The 23,238-nt window shown below is 36.6% G+C and overlaps 1 protein-coding gene across 4 annotated transcripts in view; it reads right to left on the reverse strand.

Annotated features, from left to right (window-relative positions):
* Nucleotides 1-23,238, reverse strand: part of LOC148955139 (uncharacterized) — a 110,361-nt gene that overhangs the window by 25,429 nt on the left and 61,694 nt on the right. For all 4 annotated transcript variants that reach the window (XM_089100493.1, XM_089100509.1, XM_089100501.1 and 1 more), the window contains exons 6-8: nt 8,370-8,554; nt 3,733-3,908; nt 2,167-2,281 (exon numbers count right to left, since the gene is read on the reverse strand). In XM_089100493.1, coding sequence (XP_088956619.1) covers nt 2,167-2,281; nt 3,733-3,908; nt 8,370-8,554 — 476 coding nt within the window. The remainder of the gene's footprint in view (nt 1-2,166; nt 2,282-3,732; nt 3,909-8,369; nt 8,555-23,238) is intronic.

The raw sequence follows: 23,238 nt of genomic DNA on the forward strand, positions 1-23,238 counted from the left end.
TTTCCACAAACATTAGAAAAGGGACTGGGTAAACCCAATAACTCCTAAATTTCCTCTCCCTTTCCCCAATATCAATCGACCCTCCCCTTAAATTCAAAATCCATTTTATTTCTTCCCAAGGTTCATACATTGAGAGAAAACTTTTGGAAAAACTGATTCCCTAATTTGCCAGAAAGCGTCAGATAGCCGCGGAAACAAGAAAGCATCTAATAGAAGAATGTCTAGCTGGGATTAGGTACCGCTGAAGTTTTATAATTTGGATATTAATAGTGCCGGAGGGTAAGGTCCGACGGCAGACAGGATACATAATAAAGATGAGAAGATCTGCCCTTAGCTCCCAAACTTTTGGTGTTTCGTGTCCTGAGCTTCGGCTCAGTTTCGTAAGTCCGTTCATGATAATGGTATTAATTATAAGGGAAATTGTAAATACTCCCATTTTCGACTTATTCAAGAGAAACAAAAACAAACAGTGTCATTCTGGAGGGAGAAGACCACGAGTTCTGCTTGTGGTGGCATTTGTTTATTTGCTGTAGTTTTGGCTTATTCTTAAATTTTACTCTTGAAGAGCTGTTACAATATACCCTACAGTTGCACATACTCCTTATTGTATATGAATACAATACTGCTCGAAACAAATAAATAGCCTTTGTACACGACTGAACAGTCACACCCAATAAACAAGGTTGGAACGATCTAGGCATTTTAAATGCTCACAGACTTATGCACAATTAGCCATTGTTCGAACATTGCCTGTCATAGCTAAAGACAACGTTATCCCTTCTAGCATACCCAACGATGCAATTGTACTCCCGGCTGAAAGCAGAGAATCAAGACATCAGTACTGCACTACGCAGAGCATTAATCAGCATGCGAAAATGATGAGATTTGTTAGATTTAATTTCATTCCACATTAGAATCACTCTACACATCAACTTAATCTCATTATCTACGACAAAACTGTTTTAGTAGAAATTAAACCTGGCATTAGTTAGCTTAGAGACGACATGGAAAAATAGTACACTCTACCAACAGGCACTTTTAACTGCTGTAACTTAAATACAAGTGTTTGAGACCGTCGTTAAAATACCCACTTTTAAGCACCGTTTACTGGTCTGTCTTGATGAAGCAAAACTTTGAGACATTAAATGTGCAAAGGTTTCAAAAATACATAAATTAAGGAATTCTGTCGAGGTCAGAGAAAAACAAAATACAAGTATCATTACACTGAATTTGTTAATCGTAATAAGTGAATGAAAATAGTAAGTGTTGAAAATAACTTGACACGTACCTACTTAATGAAACAGTTTAAAGGGCAAAACTATTATTTGTATTGTTGTGTGTGTTTTTAAGAGCGTCGTCCATTTTCTTCTAAGTGATCAAAAAGATATTAGACGATATAATTTATATTTTAAATTACAGATGTTGGAGAGGATGGGGGTAGGAATTAGAAATCTGGATGATAGTTAAAACCGAAATATTGACAAACAGCAAAAATCAGGGGTACATAATTGTGGTGTGACTAAGTTGGCCTACTAGGCGATTAATCTTTTTCATTTTCAAGCACGGACTATGCAATTATCGTCTACTTTGCTTCCTTTTTTTTTCTTTTATCTATTTTTTTTTTTTTGATGTTGTTTTTGTTTTGTTTCAAACAATAGTATTTATATTGCCATTCTTCTCAATCAAGATTCAGTTTTTTTTTTAATATTAATGCAAACAAGAAAGAAAAGCACTTGTCGTAAAATCTATATTTTTAAAGTCCATTTTTTGAAATTTTAGATAACTGATACCCCCAAAAATCCTTATTTATCTCCATACTCATAAATTAAGTTCTCACTTCAGGATTGGAACATATGTTTTATATGGTACAGAAATCCTTACAAAATCTGGTCTACTTTCAAGGCAACGATGAAGAGAAACCAAGAAGCTTTGGTCTGCTGTTCTCAGCTTTCACTAGAAACTGATAGCAGCCCTCATCATATATGTGTTTCGCAATTGTTTGCTGCTGCTAAGCAAGTAAAGCCGAAAATAAAAAACGCAACTGAAGGCGTTTAACATCGGTTGTCTAAGTAGTGAACGTTAATTTTTTCTCGGGTTGTCTCTCTTGAGAGCTGGACTCTCCACATACAGAGACAGAGTATAGGAAAGAAAAAGATAAACACTCACGGACACAACCATAGGCTCGGAAGATTCTCTAGGGAATGTGCTAGTCAAGGAACTCCTCTCAAGGTTGTCACCACCTAGCTCGATGTGAACCCAGACACGGAGATCACCAGCTTTCCTATAAAAAAAAAAACACAACAAGTGTTAGAACTTAATAGAAGACGCTCTACAACTACTTTCCTTTCAAAGCCACTGGAAAATTTTGTTCACCAAGGTTGACAAGGTATCATAATTGAAGAGTTAGCCAAGAAGCCACAAGTTGAAAGTAAAAAATACTGCATGAAAGGTCAGTATGGCACCTTAACTATTAGATTGAATTCCACCATGAAAGGAATGTACATAATGCAAAATAAATGCCACCACACCGCTTACTATGAAGTTGCTTGCCACATATCCATTATTGAAAACGCAAAGACATGCTCTTGATTAAGAACACTTAGATGGCGTTCAGACGCTGGATTCTGTCTCAGACTCTGTCCAAGATTACCGCCCAGAATTATGGAACATCCAAGGTATTTTCAGAAATATTAAATTCGCTTTCATAATTGTCACCTAAATAGTTGTTTTCAGTTCTGAAAATGTTGCTCGATAGTTCCTGTTTTCAGCTTTCAACCATTCTGAGCGGGAAACTTGAACAGAGTCTCAGACAGAATCCAGGGTCTGAACGCCCACTTAAAGACGGACTTGTTCACCTTTTTCGTCTATATCTTCACTTATGCTAGAAGAATGGGAGGGAGGAAGGTATGACCCGTAGTCCCACCAACTGTAGGAAGTCTGAAAACATAATTGAAGCATATACTATCAAGAAGCTATGAATTATACCAAGGAAATAAGAAAATATTTTTAGTAGCTGAAGGGTGCTGCCCCTGGGGTGGATCCTCCCCAATTTAATTCCTGCACTGAATTTTATCATTATCACAAATTTTACCAGAAAATTTGATCAAACCTTTACCAGAAAAACCAAAAGCGTTCTAAAGGATTTCAATTTACACATTTTAAGGATAGGGACAGAATGTTATTGCTAATATTGTTAAGCTAAATTCTAACTGAAAACGATCAATTTTTTACGCAAAAATCATCAAGCGGATCAGTTGATATGTTCCAGCCAGTATGTTTGATAGAGGCATTGTTCAAAATTAAAATAAAAGCAAAATGAATGTCGGCCGGAAATTAAAAAAATCAATATCTTAGACTAAAAATCTAAATAACTTCACCATTTAGTACCATTCCACCACTACATAGTGATGATAATATATTCTCCCATGTATTTACTTAGTTCAGAAATATAAATCCAGAAGTAATATTCTATGATGGCAGCTATACGGTTAAATCTTAAGAATGATTGCCAAATAGCAGATATTGTGTGTCTTAATAAGCTTTACAGATAATTAGATTATATCAAACAAGCTTCGACTAAAACATCATTGAAACTAATAAAATTCACTAAATCCTTCTTACGGAGCTGAATGAGATATGTATTTTATGCATAAAATGGCAGTATGGGTCATTTTCTAAGAATCAATTTTATATTAAATAAACTCTTTAGTTTCGTCACATTTCTTAACATACCGTTTGGGGATTTTTCCAGTAGCAATTTCCTGTGCCATCTCGGAGACAATCTGAAGTTTCATTTCTTTGTCCAGCTGCTCCGGTGTCAGCCCATACAGTTTTGGATAATGGACAATAAGATCATAAACCAGTTTAGCGTCACTATGGGCACCACTGAAACGTAATTCAGTATTTGTCTGGAAAAATTAAAACAAGCATAGTATTAAATTTGGTTCTAAAAGAAATAAATGTTCTTAATGAAGAACTAAACCATCGGTGGCAACTCTCGGACCAATTACGGAATATAAAATACAATATGGCTATCAGATGTCAAAGTAGTGCATCTGCATTTGTAATTTACAATCTGCAGCAGATAAGAGCAGCTATCATTACACGCAAAGAAGTGATATTCATCTAGATTGCTTAATGAATTGAAGTGATATTGGTTAACTTGTGAAGCATAGTTGAATCCAGAGGTTCCTTTTCTGTTGGATGCGCCAACCATCCACGCAGTGGGTAATCATTTTCATTCAGGTCTAACAACCTCTCATCCAGAAACTGATGGTACCATAATTCTTGATGAAAAACTAAACCATCGGTACCAACTCTCGGACTAATTGAGCTTTTGAAGCAATGTTGGATGTGGAAGATTCTTGTCTGCTTGATGCACCCACCACCCATGCAGCGGGTAATTATCTTCTTGTCTGGACTAATGGTTCATCATCCAGTAGCTGATGGTACCAGAAATTTTGCCACAAGAAAAATTAAGACCGCCACGGGAAGCAGTTTCAGCCTTTAAAACTTAGTTCAAGTCTGTTGCAGAAAAAATCAAATAGTATCAAGAGTGTTTGCTAGCTTTTGCTGTCCTTGTTTTCAATAGTACTTATATCCCATTGTTTCATTTTCAAATTATGTATCAGCAATATTTCATAACAAGGGACACTTCTTAAAATTGAAACGCCCCTAGTTTTCAACATATTTCATCGAGACCAAATATACAGGTCGGAAAATACGAAAAAAAAAATCAATTTCACTAGTGAGACCACAAAAAAAGGATGAACGTCCTCCAGAGCCATTGCTGGCACACACGGCGTCGAATCGACGTTTCATGTGCTTGGTCTTTTTTTACAGGTACAAATAGCAAGCTTGTCACCCAACCTTGCTACGCCCAGGATCGAAACATGGGCCCCGTAATGCCAAGCGGAGCACCAATCCACTTTGTTACAATATGGCAGTGTGACCAAACAGATTTATAAATCAGAATTAAAAAATGGGTAGAACTGTCATATTCACTATTCAACTACAGCTGAACTTTTCAACTCAGTTTCTGTTTCTGTTTGAACTAAACCACAAAAAACACTTTCGATTTGAACCGACGAGGTCAAATAGCCTCTAATTACAAGTTTCATTCACGTACCCTCAATAAAACTTTGAGGGCAGCACATCAATACATACAGCTGCCTAAAAGAGGAACCCTATAAATGCCCCTCAATCCCTTCAAGCAAACTTCCTGAAGATAGAGAAACTGTCTAACACTTCGAGGGCATCAGGCTGGGTATTTGTTTAATTTCTCGATCGGTGGCCCAACGCAATCGCCCCAACTTCATCTTTAATAGCTAACTCATTAAGAGAGTTCATGAGATTCAGCTCTTTAGAATTCATATTACAGATAGTCTTTTTGAGCGCCCATCTTGATCGCATCCGATTCTCTTGAACTATGAGCTATGAGTAGTTTTTCACTTTAAAAGACATGTTATTTCCAACTTGATCATCAAAGTATATAATTTATACATAAAACCTGATGGAAAATATGGCTGTCAGCACACCACTTGGGCTCTTAAAAAACGATGTTGGTAAAACCAGAGACAGTCTAGAGTAAGGCTGGCATGGTGGTCAATCACAAATCCAAATATGTCATATTTAAATGACATACTCGAAGCAGTAATGACCAAACTTTCTGAGTTAGTATGTACACTCGCTCCGTTCTAGGAACCTTTTTTTCGTACTACCCTTTTTCAAGGCATCAAGACAACACACAAAGGGGCTGAGTTAAACCTGCTGCTGCAAGTAGAAACTTACAACCATTGGAATCCAGAGGCATCACTAGCCAAATTTTTTTTTTTGGGGGGGGGTAATAGATTTAACTGAATGGTCTGTCATTTTTACTTACTGATTTGGGTGATACTGTTATTATAACTTTCTTCAATTTTTTTTATTATTTTACCGACTGAGACTGATCTTTTTTCACTGAATTTACTTTACATATTCTGATCAACCATTCACCCTCACAAAAAAAAATAGCCAGTAAAAGCACTTCGTGTCACTATTTTACCGACAATTTTTTGTAGACTGGCTGAAAACATTGGGGGAGGGGGTTCCCACCCCTTCCCCCACGATACGTGACTCCCAAGCTTCAACAGATCCCCATTTCGGGTTGAAGATCCATTCCTGGCAGTTTAGTTTGTGTAGTACAGCAGCTTTAAAAAGTTGTCAAAAAGCTTTTGTTCTCCACGTTTACGAAAAAAAGCTTGGTGTCATTAGTAGTGTTGCATATTAAGCAAAGAGCACAGCAAAACTATTTTGGGCGCTGTCACAAAATGAACGTTACACATGTTACCAAAATACGGGACAAACGAGTAAAAGAGCAATTCGTTTTCACTTCTTTTTTTTTTGCTGCTAGAGTCAGGTATAAACGAGTATGGGTATTTCTAGGACCATGTAGTGGCAAATACGGCGGTAGGTTTCAGTATCTCAGAATACATTCACCAAATTTGAAATTTTGCTTTTCCTGCCTCTCAGACAGAATCTCCAGTTTTAAGAAATCAAATATTTCTTTGTGATCGAGCAGTTTATAGCCTACAATTGTTGAGACTGTTTTTCAGGTTCTTGAGAGAAGTGATCACAATTTTTGAAGAGCAACTGTCTTATTAAGAACAGGAGGTACATAATTAACATAAGCCAATTAAAAGTTGTCACAGTCGCTGTTTATACCGCAACATTTACATATTCGGCAACATATTTGAAGTGTAAAGCTAAAGACCAGTCATTACTGACGGTGACACGGATAATTTTAGCTCAATGAAAGACGTGTAAATATAGCTCAGAGATTTCTGAGTTTCTCTTTACGTTTTCTTCTTTTTTTTTATCGTTCCCAACTATAGAGCAGATTTTCTTTTTCATGGTCGCAAAATAGCCTCTCATCTACTCTCCTCATCTCTGAATCTAAACCAGGGGAGGGGGCCCGGGCAGACATGCACACACGGAGCGCCCCTCCAATGTTCACTACAAACACATTGTTTATTGTTACAATTTCCCCTAAAACTTCGCATAACTTGCATATAAGTATTTTTTTCGTTAAATAGAAACTAGGAAAACCCATCCCCCTTCTTAAATTCCGACTCCCTCAAATATATTCCAAAGTACGTGTTTTGATCCGCACCCCTAATGAAACGACACGATTTCCATATTTTCCGATAGTTTTCAAAAATGTCCTCTATTTTTAATCCCTTGACAATAGCAGAAATTCCCAGAAACTTCGGAGAATTTCCATGTAATTTACCCATTTTTTCTATTGTTTAGAAACCGGGGAAACCCCTTTATCCTTCTGAAATATTGGTTCCCAGAAATATATTCTTATGCATGTGGGTTGCTCCATGTCCCTAATGGAATCTCACAATATTAACGATTTTCCAAATTTTCCTGTAATTTTTCACTTCCCGAAAGAAATTCCCTCGTACGTGCCAAACTATCTTTCTTTAAAATTTTAGTTGTCTTCCATGAATAACGTAAGCTTTATTCAATGAATGACATGTTCAAACATTCAAAAGTTTGAGTTAACATAAATGAACTAATCATAATCTTACACTTCGACCAATATTATTTATCATTCAATATCACAAAAATGTGGGCAAACATATAGCCTACTGCAAATATGGAGTGCGAAAAAAGGAAACCTTTTTTCGAAATAAAGGAAAAATAAAGCAACAGCAGTCAACCTGACTTCTTTTCAGCTAGTTTTGAGTTGCTCCTTTATTTTCAAATAAAAGTAAGAACTCAGCCTTTTTTTTTTTTTAAACCCACCTCCTTTCCTCTCAGTGACGACAAATTCTAAATTCAAAATACATCTAATTTTAACTTTAGACGTCACCTACTCTTTTTTTATTAAATAGCAGCCGAACTGGACACACTTCAAGTCACCCTGTACTACCAAAAACTTTCCAATAAAAACAATTTGTCATTCCTGGGGAAAAGGGCGTCCTACCCAAACAGTAAGCCATTTATATGGTGGCTATTTCTTACCATACCCCTAAACTCTTCCGGATGGTGACCCTACGTGTCTCCTATAAAACAAATAATAATGATAATAAAAAAAATTCAAAATAAACTAATTAAATTAATAATAATAAAACAAATAAACCAAATTATCTATCAGTATAACTTTCTTTTACAAAAAAATACACCAACATATTTACAAATTACAGCCCTTTTTAATGTTGGCTTGCTTACAAAATTAAATTGTCTAATTTTTCTGTAAAAAAAAGAGCCTTTCAAAGACCTTGTTATTTCTACTCTATTTGTACCAGCTTCTTTTTAAGCTTGACTAATCTTATTTACACTGTTCTTGACTGGGAATAATAACATGTTTTAGAAGTACTCACCCCAGAAGCCATTAGGGTTGGACCCCAAAGCGGGCCTAAATTCATAGCTGACATTAGGTTTCTGTCTGAAAGTCGATCGACGAAGTAAAGATGACCAAGGATGAATTTCAAGGTCGCAGCGTTGACTTCCGGCAGTCGTTCAATGAGCTTTCTGTATGTTTCTAGGCGGTTATTTTCTTCTTGGACTATATATCACCCAAAAAAAAGTATAAACGGATCAACTTCGTTTATAAATAAGCGGTAGTGTTATTAAATCTTAGACTATCATAGATAAACAGTTGGAAACTTACTGTCATGCACACTTATCATTGGAGAGTTCAGGATTGGAGTAGACTGTCTTTCTTTTTCCTTTTTTTTTTTAATTTTTCAAGTGACAATGCTCCAATGTAGCTGAAGTTCAAAATTTATTAGTAGATTTCATGAGCTGAGTTCTTGTTTCTGCACTAGTCAAGATACTTCAACAGTTGCTGAAGGGCTGTAAAAACATCTAACCTCTTTTGACACCAGAAGTGGATTAAACTCATATGGATCCGATTATATTCTTAGCTTTTACCCGAGTTCCTTATTAAAGAACAAATTAAACCAACAACACAAATGAAAACAACTTAAACATATCTCTGCAAGGCTCCGTGTCTGGCAAATAAAGCAGAGGACAAGAGAAAGAATAGAGACTGCGTAACTTCAATGGAATCTTAAGAAAAAAGATACAAGAAAAGAGAGAGAGAGAGAAAGGGAGATACAGATAAAGCTTATCTCTTGTCATTTAACCATCGCTGACACAAGACGAAACCTCTGAATAAAATCTATGCCTTTCCCAATTTATCCACTACAGAGTTGAAATATCTCAAGAAAAAGTAATAAACAACACTAAAAAAGAAAAAAAAAAGAAAATCACTTTCAAACCAAATAATTTTTCATCAATTTTTCAAAGGTACCAAGCGACTGACATTTTCAAGCGGACAGAGGCTTCTATTCCCAGCAATATTACACACACTAAAAGGGTTAAAATGATCTTACTAAAGGAGTGGGAGGAATCTGAGTATTATTTGAACTACGTAATGATAACTAGATTAACTAGATAACTAGAAACAAGAAACCGGATACCATTTAAGATCACTGCACGAGTGCATTGGGAAGATCACTGTGGAGCGGATGAAAAGTGAGATATACGCAAAAACAATGTGTAGTAAATAATACTATATGTACAATAAATTTCATAAGTTCAATGTGTTTTTTTTTTTTTTTCCTTTTTTTAGTGATACTCCGTCTTTTGTACCTTTTTTGACGGGTAATAAATAAATAATAAATAATGATAATAAATTTATGCAATAAATAAATCTATAAAATAAAATTAAATAACGCAATAATTAAAATTAAATAATGCAATATAAGTAGAAAGGCCTTATTGACTCCCACGACTCACCCCTGCTGCCACCTACAACTTTTTTTACATAATTTATTCAAGGATTATCGATCGAGTCTAATGGGGGTCAAGGTCAATCGATCTGTTGTTGTTTGGCCACGTGTAATGACATGAGGGTGATTTACATAATCGGCGGGGAAATTATTGATTCACGAAAGGGGAATTAAGAAACAAACATGGCTTCTTTGTTGTTTGGCATAGAGTCCCTAGGGGAGATGGATTTCTGAGAAATTGATTGCGTAATCAAAGTGTGTCAATGACCTAAATTTTCAAGGTCTATTTGTTTGTTGTTCGTCTAGGTGTAATAACTCCGGGACAAAGGTTGCACATGCGCAATGAATTCTAACGGGAACAATATTATTGATCTAGGACTCGAGGGGGAAGTGAATTTCCGAGAACTTGATTGCGTAATCGAAGGGGAAATGGATTTCCGAGAACTTGATTGCGTAATCGAGGGGAAGTGGATTTATGAGGAATTGATTGCGAAATCGAAGGGAAGTGGATTTTCGAGAAATTGATCCGATAACGGGAAACAGTTAGATCACGTGCTTTCTTCTCAGCCAATCAGCGAGTCGGATACATCTTCCTTCTCAGCCAATCAGAGGGCTGGTTACATAATAGCGGCGGAGTGAATATGAGGAAATGATTTTTGCTATAGTTTTATTAGTGTGTGAATAGAATTCAAAGGAGCGAGAATAGTTTTGACTTTACTCATTTGGATATATATTTGGGTGTTGATGATGACGAGTGGAATATTTACCCTCATAGAATTTGATAGTGGAGTTGATGGCAATAATACAAGAGCACCAAACATTGCGGTGGAAATCACGAAAGGATCACGGCTTTGTCTGGAATGGGATGCAGTATATTCAAGATAAGTGATGTCCTTGAGCAAATTTAAAATGGAGGTTCAATAATGTTTCACCACAAAAGTTGATATAGCACATGTGAATAGACTTCAATGTGCTTTAAGTGCACTGGTGAAACATATCGAAGACAATAAACTCTATCGCTAATTGTACATGCTTAGTATTGTTGTTGTAATTATTCAATAAAATTGTTTCGAAATCGAAAATGTTCCCTTTCTTGTCTGGTCAGGTTAGGCTAGCGAATCAGGGTCAGTCTAGAGTCAGCAGTCAAAGTGAAAGGATTGAAAAATGAATAGATTTGAGAAAGAGAGAATTAGATCAAATCTAGTGTTTATGGAAAAACATTTGATTTTGGATGATGATTTTAACAAGTTATCTCTTAAACGCAGGATATTCTTTTGTCAGGGAACACTTGACAATATAATGAGGAGTGATTCTCCCTCATTGGACTATTGTATGAAACTTTTAAAATGTGATTCAAATGCTTATAGTCAATTTATTGATATATTAATTGGAACAAACCAGAATCATATCGTGGATATACTTTTGAAGACATTTCCAATGGATTCAATGTAGATGGCTCACCCGTTAATCGAAAGAAGTAGCGTTACAGAGTTACTCCTCTTCCCCAGTCATAAACCTTTAATTTATGGAATAAGGACGCTTATTTTCGGTTTACCTGTGAGAGAGGCAAGTGACATTGGAAACCAAAAAAAAAAAAAATGTTCTATATATTCCCATTGTGCTTGTAACCACTTGGCAGTTGGACTCATTGTGAGAATTTTAAAATTATTGATTACTATATTGAAAAGTGTAAAGTATGTAATCCATGTAAATTACATAGAGCCTATGCAGTACAAATTAAAGGATGTAATTAATGTCTTGATGAGGTGTGTGACTTTCACCCTAGAGGGCACCTGTGTTCCAATTGTCACTATGATTAATGTGATCAGTGAGAGAATACTTACCCCGCTATGACTGGAAAGAACCCTAAACGTGACTTTAGTTTATTTCTACGAGATTGGTATCGTTGTGGATTTAAATTATTCTGGGAGGAGGACTCTGGTCTATGATTCAACTGTTGGGCTAACAAGACACTTTGGTTTCTACGTCATCGTTGTGACGACACTGCCTATTATGACTATAGACCTAGTGACTTTTATTTAACAGTTACTATATGGGATTCACCATTTGAAAACACTCTATTTGATATTGCTTCAAATAGACAGATTGAAACTCGTGAATTTCATAATATGAATGCAAATAGTATCATTTACTATACAAAGATATATGGCAAGAGTGAAGTTACCTTGTACTGTAGAAAATGTGACCCTGACTTTGCAGTCAATCAAGATCAATATACAGTGAATCCAAATGATTTACCGGCATTAGTGGTTCACGACAGTTGCCTACACATCGAAGAAGAAATCTAAAGTGAAGATTTAAAGACATTGTTGTATATACATGCATTTTATTAATAAACAAATTCACAAACATTTTTTAAGCACTTTACTCTTAGGGCACTGAAATCAATACTGTATAGGTCTGAAAGGATATTTTCCACTAGAAAGTCGTTCAGACGTGGATTGTCACAATAAATGTGGAGAAACTGCTTGTAAGTATAGCCACGACATCGGAACACAAAATATAGTAGTGCATGGAAGCCACAGCTTTTAGTCGTTAGATCCTGCACCCTCTTCCGATTTTGAATAATAGTTTTCTCACTGCTCTCAATATAGTTGCTGATGTGGGGTGTGTAGAATGTATATGGTAGACCAAGAGGATCAAAAAATTCAATCATCTTCATTGATTGAAAGATACACAGCCAATGACCCGTCAGCACAGTCAACGGACTGCTATTAACAATAATCAAGGTATGTTTGACACTTTGAATTTTTCTTAGAAAGTCCGAGGGTAGACAATAGGATTTGTATTGGGACATGTAGGGGTCCATATTAAATACATTGATTATTTGACTGGTGTTCATGGCGCCAAGTCTAGTAGAACACTGCCTTCGGGAGTGATTTCCCAATATGTGTCATATTGATTTAGTGAGATTAGCGCAATACTCTCAGCCAATGGGTCGGCAAATGTACACTCTAAACGTACACTCCCCGTACGTACTATACTCATATCCTGTGTACCAGACAAATCCAGTACAATGATACCATATGTTTTAGCAAACATATCTTCTGTTATACCATTTTCAAAAAGTTGAGTCATGATCTAGGGTTTGCATAGTCAACTCATACAATGTTCTAAAGGATTTATCAAAAGATAGATTGTAGCGTGGGATACTATTTACTTTGCACACAAGAGATGAAAGTCAAACATCTCGAATTTATGTGGACATTCAGTCCACGATCCTGTTGCAATAGTGCTTTTTACAAATATCAAGGTAAGTTTTGACGGAATTTTGCCATCGATAAAGGATGAATCGGTGAAGGTGCGTGAGCCCATAGCAATATGACGTTGATTGGTGATTGTATGAGGAACAAGTAGTTTAATATTATTTCCATTGGCTCTCAGTTTTTCCACGGCCAAAGCAACAGAACTCATGACCCGTTGTTTGCGTACATGAAGTATTGCCGAGGTGAGGGAGAGACATCAGGATTGGCAGCAAGTTCTTTTCTCAATATGAAATTGGATGGTGCAAGCGTCAGTTTTATATCCACTTTAACATTGGGCGGCAGCCATTGGGGTATATTAAATATTTCATGATATATTTTTCCAACTAGATGTAATTCGCTAGTTGTAGCATTTTTAAGTGCATCTGTACTATCAGTATTAGTAATATATTCATATCCATTGGAGGTGCCTCTCAATTCCTTGCATGACTTAGGTGTCATCAGCATGAATTGCTTATAGCTTATATAATTTGAGAGATTGTTGCTTGTGCTCACCAGCGTGCCATTGATGTAGACACTGATTTGACGAAATAAATTGTGTAATATACTATGTTCATAGGATATTCCATCAGCCCAAATTGGCACTGCAATATCGGATTTCCGGACTTTCATTTGCAAATCTATAAATGTTGAAGACATGTCCATAAAGTAGTCTTCATTAGAATAAATTTGAAAGTGGATATTATCGGAGAGGGGTTGTTGAGGATAAAATTGTTCATAGTATCCATGCTTGACACTCACATCAACATTTTCAGCATTGAATAGATTCAATGAGGCGGTGATTAAAGGTTGAGAATCCTTATGCGGTAGGTAGGACATTTTAGGAGAAGAAATCTAGTTTCGATCTAACAATTTTCTTCCTGGGACTTCTTCTTCTGTTTACACTATGTGTCGGCTTTTTCCTTCTTTTCTTTGACAAGAGGGATGATGTCTTTCGTTTCCGACCTGAGTGGAGACTGATGAGTGATGCATTGTTTCTTGACCTTTTTAAGCCTTTACCATTTTGTTTTAATCTCTCGCCAAGGGCTCGCGCACTGGACCTAAGATTTTCCGAAGCACTTTTTTTAAAATCCTTGCCAGAGCTCCAATCGTATAGTGTAGAGGATGCAAAATGTGTCGCAGCCGGTACAAGATATTTTCTAGCCAGAGGTAGTGCAGAGCAAAAGAGCTTAGCAAACCAACGGCCAAGGCCGTAGCCAGACATTGACGAGCGACCTTTGTAATAGTCCATTCCATTGCCCTGTTGTCTTGGGCCAAGAGTATTAATATAGCAGTCAATATCAGGACAAGTGAATACCACTTTTTTATTAGACATCTTTCTTTTGAACGATGGGACGAAAATGGCATGTAATCACAGCCAAACCTTTTGAAATTGCTATGGGATCACCCAATTCAGTTCTTAGTGTTAACTGACAGAGTTCCAAATAGGAAGTGTTTACGGGAATATATTGAAGATGCTTTATATCGTAGTGGTGAATATGTTCTTTATTGGTTTTTCGTTCAAGAACTCGTAGGAGGGGAGCATTTGAATTACCAGCCAGAGATGTTTCCACAAATGAAGCGTAGAGAAATATACATGTGCCAGTGGTGAAGGCAAGAGGGTAGTCAGCAAAAATGAAATTAGTGTTTCCGGCACTTTTACCGTTGATTATATTGAGCTTAAAGCCAAGAACATCCTTTAGGTTATCATTGAGAATAACCTTTTCGTCGGCAATAGGTGAACTAATGTAGATCTTACCCTCCTCCTTTGAATAGTTGAAATGAAAAGCTCCTTTTTTACGAGCGGAAATTCTTTTATTAATAGAACGAAATAAATCATTCATACAGGTGAGTTCCTCGTAGGGTAATTCAATATATGGATAATCCATCCAATTGATTTTTTGAATTTGTTCTTGATCACTTGAGGATGGTGGTGGCGGCGAATCATAGGGTCTAATTTTTATTTCATATTTTCGATCCTTTCTCAGGATGTCATAGGTATTTTGAGAATACAGTCGACAAGAGCAACTTCATACTTTCCGTCATCATATTTGATGGTGGGGGAGAATTTCATCCAGAAATCACTTGTTCTATTCAAGTCATTGTAGAGGATCGGAAACATTGGACACGAAAGTCACATAGAAATCATTGGGCATTGTCAATGCCTTCAGCACTGACCTAAGAATCAAAATCTCAATTGTTTCCCAGGCAGAGAATAAACAACTATCTTTTTATCCTGCGAGTACGACTCTTTAATATCTTTTCAATTTGATAAATTTTACTAGTGTTTCTAACTTTTTGCAGTCCATATTCATAAAAACTGCCGAGAATCTCGTCATATTTGGTGTCTCGCAGTCGATATGTCGTGGGCTCGGTGTCCAGGATTTTGGACATTTTAAATAGTTCAGTACTCCTTAAATAAGTCCCTTTTTAAAATATACTTGTGGTACTGTTAATTCAAAGAGTATCACAACGATTGAATTTCCTTTACATTTTATCGACGCCATTGCAGTATTAATTTAGAAAAGCATCAAGTCTATGTTCACTGCAATGAACACCACGAGGGTTTGAGCTGGACAGAGATAGATAGGGTTAATGGTTGTATATATGCATGATTATTTCTAAATCATGAATAAAAGCTGGTGTATTTTTTAGGGTACAATATCTTGAAATTAATAGACGAATCGTTCTTATTAATCGTTCAGCCAATGCAGCCTTTATCGGGCTGTGACTATGTTATAGTGTTGTATTATATTTCAATAGAACCTTTGTAAATGTGGGTTAACAAGTTCACTATCACGATCCGATGGAATTTTTTCTATAGGAATTCCTTTAAAGAATACTTTAAATGCCCCGAGCAACTTCAACACCTCTCTTTGATCGCAGTGGAATGGCATATGCATAGCGACTAAAGACACTGATTGCTACCAGAATATATTTGTAGGGTGCATTGTGACGCCGTTGAAGTGCGTCTAAAGTTAAAAGATCCGTTTGCATTATATGCAAAGGGAAAAAGGCTTTAGTTTGTCGATATTGTTTGCCGCGAAGCCTGTGATTCCGATGCAGTGTGTAACTCGGTTCATTCTCTAGATACTCTTTTGCTTTTTTCAATGTGGTGCCGGAGACAACTCTAGAAAGCGTTTTGGGAGAACTTAAACTTCCCGCTTCACCAATATTTTCATAGGCACCTTTCAGAACTTCATTCATTTTGAACATAAACACGTAGTGTAATGTCCACTCCCCTTTTGCACACTGGAGGATGAATCAATTCGTCTTCACTTTTGACTGGCAGCCACAGGTGTTGTAAAATCAGTGGTGATAGTATTTTAAAATATTGAATCTTCTTCTTCTTTTTTAAATGGTGTTGGTGCTGGTGTTGGAGGACTATATTCTCTTAGTTTCTTTAGAATTTGCTTATTGCCAATAAGACTTTTGGGGAAGTTTGATACACTTAGAAAGGTGTATAGATTATTGTCAAAGGATAAAAGTACTTTACGATTCTTCACCATATTACAAATTAAATCAACTAGATTACAACTTTTTCTTAGAATTATAATTCGTTTCCCTGTGCTATCGACTTGAACTTGATGTTCATCAGTTTCCAACATGAGATAAGATAATACTCTTTTACTCTGTTCTCGATAGGTGACTGGAAATAGGTTTCCAATTTTCGATACAATTGAATTCAATTCCTTCTCCTTTGATTGTGCAGAATCTTGAGATGTTTCCTGTTTAGAGGGATCAGTGGCGATAGCGACGGGTCTCTCACGATAAGGTTTATGTTTTTCCAAACGTCGCAACGCATCTTGGAGTAAAAGCAGTTTTTTGTCATCGGCAATATTCTCATCATTAATGAATTTGCTTAGATTGTCTTCAAAAAGTTCGACGGGCAAGAGGAAAAGTTCAAATGGTGTCAATTTATATGGTTTAGCCGTTCTCTAGAGAAAACTGTTTACAAGACCTGAAATTATTGGCAGTAAAAGTGTGAAAAAACTACCGCCTGCTTGAAGGAGCCGTTTTATTTTACATTTGTTCCCCTTGTTTTTAAAAGCCAAGGCACGTACATTGGAACGATGTTGCTTTGTCTCTTGTAGAACACTTTCTTGCAGTTGAACATTGCCCTCAGTCAAATTTAAAAAAAGCTCAGATATTAGATTAATGAAATCATTGTCAACACCATATTTGAGTATGGCGTTCCTAAGAAAGGGTTTTGAAGTGCTTAAAACGGAAAATAAATGCCGCTGTTCGCGTATTTTCTTCAGTGTCATAATGGAAACTAATAGCCTGTTCTACTGTTCACTGGAACATATACTGTAATTTCATTGTAAAAAATGTCAGTGACTACACGAAGATCCTCGGGCGTGCTGTGATTAAGATCCAGAAAAAATTAACCGTAGGGCTTGCTAGGCGCCTGAGTTTACGCTGAAAAAAGACTTTTGGGGGGGCGTGGTTATATCTTTTTTTTGAGATTTTGGCGTGCGCTATAATCACGCACGACTCGACAGATAATATAGATAGTGCAATTCAAAGCAAGGGTTCGCATACATTTGCTCTGATGAAACAGATTGTGTAGAACCAGAGTAACGGAAATGTGTTCATGATGAGATCGGACAGTGAAGAATTGTTGCATTTCCTGCGAGAACTGTTCAATGGATTCAACCAAATCATCAATAATCAGCCATGAGTTCGATTCAATACTTGTGAAAATACCGAGTCCTTTTATGAATTGTATTGGTATGGTTGTGGCACTAGCTTTTATTTTATCATAGGACTCCTGCCAAATACTGTAGCAATAGTAGATTTTTTTCGGTTTTTACAAAAACATTTTATCGCAATTTTGAATTATTTTAGCTAAAAGTGTTATTTTCCCCGATATTGAGGGACCACACAGAAACGATCTGAAGGGTGTTTTAAATTGATACATGCTGTTGACAACAGTCAGACTATAACTAACTGTAAATCATACGTGTTCAATGAATAAGTAGTAATTTTCCCATAGATAAATCTATTCAAGAACAACAAAAACAATATTTCATGGCAGCATTTATTTCGGCAATATGAAAACAAATATTTGTTCAACATGAACAATGATAAAAATAACACTTGTTCAACAAGAACCTGACAAAATTTCATTGTCAACATGAAAACTCTGTTTGTTCAACAAGAACAGTGATAACACTTTATGGACAATAAAAACACTTTTGTCCATCATCAGCACTTATTGTCTTTAAACACTTTTCTGTACAACAACATGATCAGCACTTATTGTCTTTAAACACTTTTCTGTACAACAACATCAACAGCACTTATTGTCTGTAAACACTTTTCTGTACAATAACACTTTTCTATACAACAACAAAAAACACTTGGAACATGAACTAGCACAGTTGAACATTATAGTGAACTTAAAGGTGGGATCCCCCCCCGGGTCGCGGGGCCGAAGGCCGGCCGCGGGCGGGACCCCCCAACCCCCGGGAACCGCGGTGGAAAAAACTGTACACAATAGTTGTCCGGTCACTGCTGCTGCTACAGGTTAGGTTGGGGTTGGGTTAGTTGAGGTTAGTTAATTTATGAACGGGTTGGTGGTGGTTAGTTAATTTATGAATGGGTTGGTGGTGGTGGTGGTTAATTGGTTAGTTCAGGTTAGGTTAATTTATCCAGACCAAGTTGATTGCGATAGTCTATGCATTCAACTCGGTCTGAAATACGGTAGTGGCCGTGGGGTACGACACTCACACCATTCTCGAGCACATAGACTTTGTCGGATATACACGAGATTGCATTCTTTTCCCCTCTCAAAGCATAATTTTTATGCTGTAGAGAGCGAATTTCAAGCACTTCTGCTTTTGTCACTAGGTTACTTTTTACAAAGTGTTTGTGCACGCTCATGTTGAAATTGCTCTTTACAAAATGTGTAGGCACCCCTTTACACGCCTTCTTTTCATCCCCACTATGAGTTATAACGGGCATGCAATGTGATTAAATTATCAGAAAGTATTTTGACACAATGCAAACAACAATGGATAATATTGATGAATTAGAAGCCTTGGCAACTTCAATTTACCATGTAAGTTCTGATTTAGTACATTTTTTATTTTCAAAATAAATTATTTTCCTTGGTCACCCTCTAGTATATTTAGGTAAGTTCCCCCTCCCCCCCAAGCCTAGCCACCATGCAGTCTTTATACTCACTAGGAAACATAAAATATGTTCTTTTTATTACCTAAACCCCCTCAACCCCCCCCACTGTTTTTACAGGTATAATTCTTGCTAATTGAAATATTTCTCTTTTTTCAATAAATTTATTCTTTCTGTAAGCCTATCTGAAAGTGACAATCAACTTTTGTCTATCCCATTGCTATTAATAAACCATTTCCATTTAAGCCACCACCCCCGTTTACTTGACTTAAGAAAATTTTTATGCAATGATTTAAACAGCTGACACCTCACAAATGCACTTCCTGCTTGTTAATCCTTTACGTTAGCGACTTAACCAAAAGGTTTCAATGATAAAAAGGATTTGTTTCCCTCTTTATCAAATTAAAATGGTTTTAAGCAAAAAGAGATTGCTGTTTATTAATTTCGTGGATTCGTAACCTGTATTTGCTCGAGAACTGGTGAAACGGGTTTATTTCCAAAAATAATTACTAACAATATATTTAGCACATTAATGAAAGGGGGGGGGGGTTTGACATGCCTCAATTATGTTGCAAATATTTTAAAATGAAAACAAAGATTTGCATGAAAAGTAAGGTTAGGTTGGGATGTCTATTAATAAGCCTTTTTTAATTAATTAAAATAGCATTTGATTTCTGAGTTTAGTATATTTTTTCTTTTTGCTTTACTGAAAATGCTGGCGCAGGGGACCTTTCTTATTGATAAATGCTTTTATAGACAAAATTATGTGGATGAGGATACTAACTTTCTTTCTGTAAAAAGGGGGAAATTATTTCGATACTAAATTTTTTCTCTTTTTAAGGCCAATTATGAAGAATGCCCGTCGCCGCCACCTAGTAAGAGAGCAAAAGAGGGTGAGGCATCCCCTTCAGTGCCAGCCCCCATACAGTCTGGGCATAAACCAAAAAGAGAATGGGCCAGAAGGATGGTGAACCTCGCTGGCTCATCTATGCAAGCCCATGACATTGCTGGCCCAGCTGCGCAAGAACATAGCGCTGCCGCCCCGTCCGCCCTCCAACACGCACTACCTGGACCATCCGGCACCCAAGTGCAGCCAGGATTTGGAAATGTTTTCTCCCCCCTCCGAGGGAGGGGGGAGAAAACAATGGTTGGGGGGGGCGAGGGGTTAATATTTTAATATCTCGCTGAGATAAGTTTATATTGGGTTGAAAAATAGCGAAAAGAAAAGACTAAAAAACATTGGAAGAAATAGATATATATATTTATGTAATATAGGTAGGAAAAAATGATCACATTTGCAAATCCTGGCTGCACTTGGGTGCCGGATGGTCCAGGTAGTGCGTGTTGGAGGGCGGACGGGGTGGCAGCGCTATGTTCTTGCGCAGCTGTGCCAGTAATGGCTTGGGCTTGCATAGATGAGCCAGCGAGGTTCACCATCCTTATGACCCATTCTCTTTTTGGTTTATGCCCAGACTGTATGGGAGCTGGCAGTGAAGGGGCTGCCTCACTCTCTTTTGCTCTCTTACTAGGTGGCGGCGACGGGCATTCTTCATAATTGGCCTTAAAAAGGGAACAAAGTTAGTATCAAAATAATTTCACCCCTTTTACAGAAAGAAAGTTAGTATCCTCATCCACATAATTTTGTCTAGAAAAGCATTTATCACTTAGAAAGGCCCCCTACGCCAGCATTTTCAGTAAAGCAAAAAGTAAAAATATACTGAACTCAGAAATCAATTGCTATTTTAATTAATTAAAAAAGGCTTATTCATAGACATCCCAACCTAACCTTACTTTTCATGCAAATCTTTGTTTTCATTTTACAATAATGGCGATAGAATTGAGGCATGTCAAACCCCCCCCCCTTTCATCAATGTCCTAAATATATTGTTAGTAATTATTTTTGGAAATAAACCCGTTTCACCAGTTCTCCAGCAAATACAGGTTAAGAATCCAAAAGCTTAATAAACAGCAATCTCTTTTTGCTTAAAACCATTTTAATTTGATAAAGAGGGAAACAAATCCTTTTTATAATTTAAAACTTTTGTTTAAGTCGCTAACGTAAAGTATTAACAAGCAGGAAGTGCAATTGTGGGGTGTCAGCTGTTTAAATCATTCCATAAAATTTTTCTTAAGTCAAGTAAACGGCGGTGGTGGCTTAAATGGAAACGGTTTATTAATAGCTATGGGATAGACAGAAGTTGATTGTCACTTTTTGATAGGCTTACAGAAAGAATAAATTTATTGAAAAAAGAGAAATATTTCTATTAGCAAGAATTATACCTGTAAAAACAGTGGGGGGGGGGTTGAGGGGGTTTAGGTAATAAAAAGAACATATTTTATGTTTCCTAGTGAGTATAAAGACTGCATGGTGGTTAGGTTTGTGGGGGAGGGGTACTTACCTAAATATACTAGAGGGTGACCAAGGAAAATAATTTATTTTGAAAATAAAAAATGTACTAAATCAGAACTTACATGGTAAATTGAAGTTGCCAAGGCTTCTAATTCATCAATATTATCCATTGTTGTTTGAAATATATCAAAATACTTTCTGATAATTTAATCACAATGCATGCCCGTTATATACGAAATCTCAAGGACGAATTATTATGTAACTGGTGGAAAACCATATGTAACCAGCTCTCTGATTGGCTGAGAAGGAGGATGTATCCGACTCGCTGATTGGCTGAGAAGGATGCATGTACTTCTGGTTTCCTATTCCTGGACACATTGACATTCATCCCTAGCATGCACTTGTCCAAAACAACAACAACAACGAAAAAATCCCTCAGGCCTAAAGATCAAAGAAGCCATGTTTGTTTCATAATTCCCCTTTCGTGAACCAATAATTCCCCTGCCGATTATGTAAATCAATTTCTCAGGTTAGGTTAGCCTAAAGATCAAAGAAGCCATGTTTGTTTCTTAATTCCCCTTCGTGAATCAATAATTTCCCCGTCGATTATGTAAATCAATTTCTCAGGTTAGGTTAGCCAAACAACAATGAAGCCATGTTTGTTTCTTAATTCCCCCCTTCGTGAATCAATACATCCCCCTAGCGATTATGTAAATCAAGTTCTCAGGTTAGGCTAACCAAGCAACAATGAAGCCATATTTGTTTCTGAATTTCCCCTTCGTGAATCAATACATTCCCCTAGCGATTATGTAAATCAATTTCTCAGGTTAGGTTAGCCAAACAACAAAGAAGCCATGTTTGTTTCTTAATTCCCCTTTCGTGAATCAATAATTCCCCCCCCCGATTAGGTAAATCACCCTCATGTCATTACACGTGGCCAAACAACAACAGATCGATTGACCTTGACCCCCATTAGACTCGATCGATAATCCTTGAATAAATTATGTAAAAAAAAGTTGTAGGTGGCAGCAGGGGTGAGTCGTGGGAGTCAATAAGGCCTTTCTACTAATATATATCTATTTAATAGGTTCATGCGCAAAAAATATGCATAATAAAGAATACTTTATTTAAGATGATCCTAAATAAAATAATAGTTTAGTAGGTTTGACGATTGGTTTGCAGGCGTTATCTTGAGTTCTTGTGCTATCACGCTTTTACCAAACATCGCAATGAAGTTATCATCCAAATTTTATGGATAGGAGGTCTTGCAACGGTTTTCCTGTCTTTCACCATTATAAAAAAAATAAGGGAATCGATTGTAATCACTCAACTTTGGAACCATACAATTGGGAAGTTACTTCCCTTAACTTTAATACTGAATACTTCAAAAATCTTCTCTTTCTTTTATCCCTTTTCATTTACGTTAAAAAAACAAGTAAAATAATAATCTGTCTCTTCTTTTGTTTTACTTTAGACTACTCAAGCTTCCATAGGTACAGCTATACACGCAGACATAGAAAGTGTTTCTTGAACACAATAAAGCATAAATAAAGCATGATAAAATAAATAAATAAAAACTGTGTAATAACCAGAGGAAAAACGAAGCCCGCCTAAACCTGAAGTCAATCACTCAAAAGAACGAAAACAAGAACAGAATAACATTAAGCTCAAGAAATGAGAACTGCAATTGGAAAAGACTTAT

The sequence above is a fragment of the Artemia sp. Qi Xiang Cuo genome, chromosome 2, assembly GCF_049724085.1.
Source record: "Artemia sp. Qi Xiang Cuo chromosome 2, ASM4972408v1, whole genome shotgun sequence".
In the NCBI taxonomy this organism is placed as follows: domain Eukaryota; kingdom Metazoa; phylum Arthropoda; class Branchiopoda; order Anostraca; family Artemiidae; genus Artemia; species Artemia sp. Qi Xiang Cuo.